The sequence below is a fragment of the Meleagris gallopavo genome, chromosome 4 (genome assembly GCF_000146605.3).
Source record: "Meleagris gallopavo isolate NT-WF06-2002-E0010 breed Aviagen turkey brand Nicholas breeding stock chromosome 4, Turkey_5.1, whole genome shotgun sequence".
In the NCBI taxonomy this organism is placed as follows: Eukaryota; Metazoa; Chordata; class Aves; order Galliformes; family Phasianidae; genus Meleagris; species Meleagris gallopavo.
In genome coordinates this window covers 5,036,587-5,042,903 of record NC_015014.2, presented here as the reverse complement: position 1 = coordinate 5,042,903, position 6,317 = coordinate 5,036,587, and the positions used below count along the sequence as shown (strand labels likewise).

The 6,317-nt window shown below is 41.2% G+C and overlaps 1 protein-coding gene across 1 annotated transcript in view; it reads right to left on the bottom strand.

Moving 5' to 3' along the window:
- The window catches only part of PALLD (palladin, cytoskeletal associated protein), a 181,473-nt gene that overhangs the window by 7,399 nt on the left and 167,757 nt on the right, over positions 1 to 6,317 (bottom strand). Inside the window, 2 exon segments of the mRNA XM_010709482.2 lie at positions 1,693 to 1,787; positions 5,094 to 5,243. Of these exon segments, the coding sequence (XP_010707784.1) occupies positions 1,693 to 1,787; positions 5,094 to 5,243 (245 nt within the window).

The window sequence follows — 6,317 nt, the reverse complement described above, 5'->3', positions numbered from 1 at the left end:
AAAAAAAAAAAAGCTTACAGAAAAAAAATTGCTGTAATGTAACAGGAATATTACTTATCAAAAGTGTATGGAAATGTGTGACCAGTTGTAGAGCAGAGCACATTATTGTGGTCTGTTCCATTAGAAAAGCTGTGGTGGTGGGAATCTGTCACAGGAATGTGGTACATGCTGCTCAGATTTCATCAGTTTGGGGCAGAACTGGATGATGGGAGCAGTGGGAAAGTCCACGAGACAGAAACAGTGCTGAAACAGACCTCCTGAAACTGTGCAGGAAATAAGAATTCCCAGTAGTCGCTCTCATTTTAATTAAACTGCTATATGCAAATGTCCTACAATTCCTTTCTCTGCTACACATCCAACCAAAACTGCCAGAGTGCTTGCAGCAATTGAACAGCAAAATAGCAGCTGTGAGTGGCCTCAGATTTCAATTGCATTTGGCAAGATTGCAAAAACAGGGCTCCCCCCTGTTATCCGGGGCTCTGCCTGCTGCAGGAGGAGGTCTGCATTTTATCCTTCACAAAGACACAGAAGTGTCAGCTGCTCCATTTTCCCTTGCTCATACCTATTTCCCTCTCTCCACTCCTCCCTTTTAAAAATGTTTCCCCTTTCTCACTCTTGTGCATCAACTAGTTTGGCTGAAACCTGACTCTTCCCTGCAGCTTTTCCCTTCGTGGATTAACACAGACTTTTCTTTTGTACCCATTATTTGCAGGTGCATGAGACAGTGGGCAGCACTTTCAGGACAGGGGAAGTCTGATTTGCTCAATGTAGAAGCCAGGTGAGATCTGTTCAGCAGCCTCATCTCATGACACCCCCCAGTCATCAGAGCTGGCAGAGGATGCCTGTATGTCATGTCGCAGCTCTGCAGGACGTAGTGTTGCAGGGGGCATCTGAGCTCCTTTGCTGCACTCTGACAGCAGGAAATTACCTCTGTCCTACATATGACAATTGGGCAGTACTGAGATTCTGTAGCTGTTGTGACCGTTAAGCAAATCACAGCCCTGGTTACGGCAAAGGCCTGAAGAAGAGCCCTCATGCTCCCTTGAAAGCAGCTCTGTTCGTGTAACCAAAAGGAATTTTTTTGTGTTGTCTGAAGATGTCTGAGCTGTGCTAAATACCCTCATAAATGCTTTGGGCAACGAAAAAAACATATTGAGAGGAAAATTCCCTTATATGGTCCAAAAACGTAAACCGAAGCTCTGTATGTGAATAATTGCAAACTCACTAAAGATAAGTTTAATGCTTTATATCTGACTCATAATTCCTGCTAAGAACCTGAAATGAAATCACTGAAATAGCAATAAACTCTGTGGCTTACGGTTATTTCTGCTGTTTCTGTTAAAAAATGCTTACTAACACTGCACACTGTACAGGCTCCCACTGCACTGAGATGTTGAACATCCACAGAAGCAACAATGGCTTTCCTCACGGCTTACAGTCTAACCTGTGGACAGTGAACACCACAAAGAAAGGCAAGGGAGACAAGCAAAGTTCAAGACACTTTAAAGCTATATTATTTCTGACATTGCCCACTAGTTTCCTATTGTGCAAGGTTTGCAGAGGTTTTAGCAGTGGGGAGGCTTCTTCCTGTATGCCACACTTCTAACTTGCCTTCTTACTTCACATTCTTCATCACAGCAATTTTGCAAATCAGATATTGTTAAAAGAGAGAGAAAAAAAAGCATCAAGTACCTTCTGATATGAGGCTGGCCAGGAGGTGTCCAAGGGCTGCGGCCTCTCTGATTTACAGCCTGAACCATCAGCCTTCCTGTGCAGCTTATTCTGCCCTGTAATAACGATGAAGAGGAAGACAATTAACTCAGACTGAACTCATGTAATATTAATACACGTTTAACCTGATCTCTTCTTTGTCGCCCACCTGTTACAGAGCCTGGAATATCATCTCTTCTTTCACAAAATCCTTTAAAATCATTTGTCAAGATACCTTCAGATATTAAACTGTTTTATCAGCTTGCAACTAGGAACAGACTGAAATAACTGTGACTCGTTAAAACATTCCACCATCTACTTTCTATCCAGTTTTTACATTTTAAAAAAACCACCACCACAGCACAAAACACCAAGAGATAGCAGCACCGCTGGCTGTAAGCCGTGCAGTGAGCTGACTGAGCCTTCAAAAGGCAAAGACCTTTTTGTCACTGCTGGGCTGTCAGACGTGATCCTCGTATCCCAATTCCATTCCCATGACCCCTTTAGCCCAGAAGAAAAACTGTAAAATAAACCATTGCACATGACCTGACATTTCTTATGCAAAAGCTTTTTTGTGTTACCATTAAAAACACCTGGAACAAGTAGATTTCTATTTTAGGCACTGCTGTATATTCATTTTATTCTGTCAGGTGATGAATTAATCCTATTTTGAATAACTTCTGGGTATCTCGACACATGAAGGCATCACAAATGAAAACACAAAGTCCTGGAAGGAATTTGGATAGTAAAGAACCAGCTGGAAGCCCTAGATTTGGAAAAGTTATGGGATGAACAGGAAGGAGCAATGGATATGGGAAATGGTTCATGGGAAGACGACCTAGAAAGCAAGGGAACTTGAGAAGGGACCTCTGGGTGCACACTGCAAAGAAGTAGAGAGAATTAAATAAAAGAAGGTGAAAGTAAGGACCTGGCTTGAGGTCCAATAAGGACCATGCTTAGAGCTCATGGCAAGAGATCAGTTAATGGTTGCAACTTTTAAGTAACTGCCTGAACCAAGCAAGATTTTATATTTTTCTAGATCTGAGATCAGTTTTCTCTGGCTCAAGTTAGATGGCAAGTTGTACTGCAAGCCCCAGCAGCATTAGAATTAAATTCCAGCTCGCTCCACTTCACGCTGTAGGCAGTAGTGCAGCATTAACTACCACAGATAATTTCTAAGGTGCATCAGCAAGTCATCTTGCATACATAAATTCTGTAGTATTCATGCAGATAGTGTGACAGTGTAAACCAGCAGAGTTTTAATGAATTAAATCCTTTGCTTTAATAAAATAAATTAATTTCTAACAGCTACGAACATGCCTTTTTGCTGTGTAGTTTGATAGTCCTAATAGCAATGACCAAAACACAGCACCATCTAGCAAGTATCTGCCAGTCCATCAGAACCCTGATGTCAACTCCCTTATGTTTACATATTCTGCTTTTCTTAAGGAAAGGTTGCCAAATTTGCCTAACTTTGTGATAGCTTTGAGACATGGACAACTTTCCGTTAGGATTTAGGAAGCTATGCCAAAACTATTTCTACTTGGGATGACTTAAAAGAATTGGAATCCAGATATTTTAGTGCAAGAGGCTTGTACATGAACTCACAGCCCTTCTTTGCCTCCACTGTGCTGTGAAATATGTAGTAAAAGCAAGCTAACAGAAGAGGAGCATCTTCGTTTGGGAAGCACACCGTGAAGAACGAATACAATGGGCTTGATGAAATAGACAGGCTTTGTTTTGGGGATCTAGAAAAGGATGCTTCTGTTGTTTGTTTTTTTTCCCCAAAGAGGAATGAAAAGCACAAACTGTTTTTTCCATCCCCAAAACTAGGGTCATTACAAAAACATCTCAGGTTAGCACATTTACATTAAAACACTGACAGATTTGTGTCACCAATGACAAGAGCTAATGATTTAGGCTAGTTCACTGGTGTGTCATCAGATGAGCTTTATGCAGAACAGCTTAAAAACTAAGGCCTAAACATGCATATGTGAGTTACTCAGGGACAGGTGTCAGTGTCCAAATAGAAGGGTACTTTATTCACCAGCTTCTTTAAGATTTTAGATCCCACAGTAAAACTACAGAGAGAAACCCTATGCATGCACTAACACAACGTTTATAGGAATACAGGTAGGATTTGTATCCTACGTTGAGCACAATTGGTTTTTTTGTTTTTTGTTTTTTTTTAAAGTCATTTTAAAACTTGTGGTGAATTTGCACAACTTAAAGGGCACTGAGCATTATAATGCAATGCTGCTTTTTTATACATAGAAGTTCCCAGCTTGAAGAATTCCCCTGGCCATATGCTATTTATTTCTCTTGTTAGTATATATAGAAAAAATGTTCAGACTCTCTAGATTTAAGTTGTGCAGTCGGTAGAATCAGGGATCTAAACACTGTTCTTTCTTGTCTCTGTATAGAGAAACACACTGCAGTAAGGGCAGGACTGACAGTAAAAAAGCAAGGCAAAAGTGTCATGTAACCTAGCAACATCATAACACAGCACAATACTCTTAGATTAAGCTCCTTCTCAGTGATGGAGGTTATTTCACAGTGTAATTCCACTTGCAGTCGTGGTCTTGGCAAGCTATTTGGTGCTACAGAAGAAAGTAATTCGTTATATCCCTAAGTTATGTTACTGCCTTGGTTTCTCACATGCAAATAGTTTTCCTTGATTTGCTTTGCTCTGGGAAAAAGTGGATTGAGAAAGTTAGTTCAGTAGGATGCTTGAACAGCAACTTTAGTTAACCTCCAACGCACAGAGTTCTGTTGTATATCTCAGCTCTTGTTTTGGGTCTGTGAAGAACAAAGAATATTACAGATCCAGTAACACTTTGCATTTCAGAACACAGTGTTTAAGACTCTGGTACCAACACAAAAGACTCTGCACTCTTCCCCAGTAAGCACGGGAATTGTTTGTTGTAGAGCTGCGATCCCTGCCTGAGGTGCAGTGCACTCCAATTCACTTCAAAGAGTTGGCCTCAGTCAGTAAGAGGTGTCATGAGAAGAAAACTGAAAGCTTAGCAGCCAGATTGAGTTACTGCTGGTAAACTTGACTTTTTTTCCCCCCTTGTATAATACATATGGTATCCATACTTGGTTAAGATACCTAGATGCTATCTGCTGAAACAAATGGTGGAACAGTGATCAAACAACAACACCCGTTCCCTCTGAAACCTCAAACCTTAGAAAAAAAATCGCTGTTGAGTTGCTAATCTCTGGGAGATAGAAAGGTCCCACCCTACTGATGCAAGATGAAAACAGAAATCTAACTTGCATACTTGGTGGTGACTTCATCATTTAATTAAATCACGCATACGTAAGGTTCTGAAGATTCATGTTCAGAAGCATGTTTGCTCTGGAGCCAAACCTTCATTTACCTGTGGGTTAGCAGCCATAATAGTGTAATTCCCATCATCATCCAGGGTGGAGGCTGCAGTATGCAGTGAGCAAGTTCCATCAGGTTCTCTTTGAATTCGGTAGTGATCACTTCTCTTAGAAATTTGCTTCCCATCTTTAAACCAATAAATCTGCAGGGAAAAACAAAGCACGGCTGGTAAGAGGTAGGTGCTCACCATCATCATTTCTCAATTTACAGCGCTACCAAATCTTAGCTGCTGAAAACTTCTCTGGTTGGCAATAAAGGAATGGATCCAGCCTGCAGAGGTGCAGAACCACAACTCCAGAACCACTTCCTATAAAATCCAAGTTCCAGGATAGCAGTGGCTCAGGGAGAAAGGCCGGAGTGTGAGCACCCGTCTCACAAGTTTTTAGATGTGCATAAGTGTTGTGCTGAGCCCAGACAGAGCAGCAGCTGAAGAGCTGAAAATAAATGTCATTGCAAAGGAAAGTTCCAGATCAGATTAATAACTTCACATTTTTGTTTCACTTAAATCCGACGAAGCTGGAGGAAGAACTTAAGAAAGCTACTGCTTTCCTTTCAGAAAAGGAAAACTTAATCCAAGGTAATTATCAGAACAATTAGTTCATTAGTAATGATCTCACTGCTGTAACACAGTGCTGCTCCATCCTTTGCACCCACATGAGGCAGTCAGCAGCAAGCTGCTCTGTGCTGCTGGGTTAAGATACCTAGATGCTATCTGCTGAAACAAATAGTGGAAGAGTGATCAAACAACAACACCCGTTCCCGAGTGGCAGGACCAAATCCCACAGCATAACCCCAGTGTGACAGACATCCACAGGAAAAGGCAGCTTTACAAAGCAACAGGAAATACTTCGAGTCACTCAGTATATTGACAGCCCTTAATAACTGTGTGCCAGCAACAGCAGAGTTCCAAGTTGTACAGCAAAGTTAAATAACCTCTCAAACAGAGGTCTCTTCCATTGCTTTTGATACATAATTTTTTTTCTCTGGCTGACCCAAGATCTGATCTTGATGAGCCAAAAAATGATGTATGTAGAATAATATCTTAACAGTAATCCATAAATTACACACACATACGAAGACCACATATGTGATTTTAATGCCTTAGACTTAAGGCAGTAATGATAGTAAGATTCACAGAATCACAGTCACAGAATCGTAGGGGTTGGAAGGGACCTCCAGAGATCACCGAGTCCAACCCCCCTGCCAAAGCAGGTTC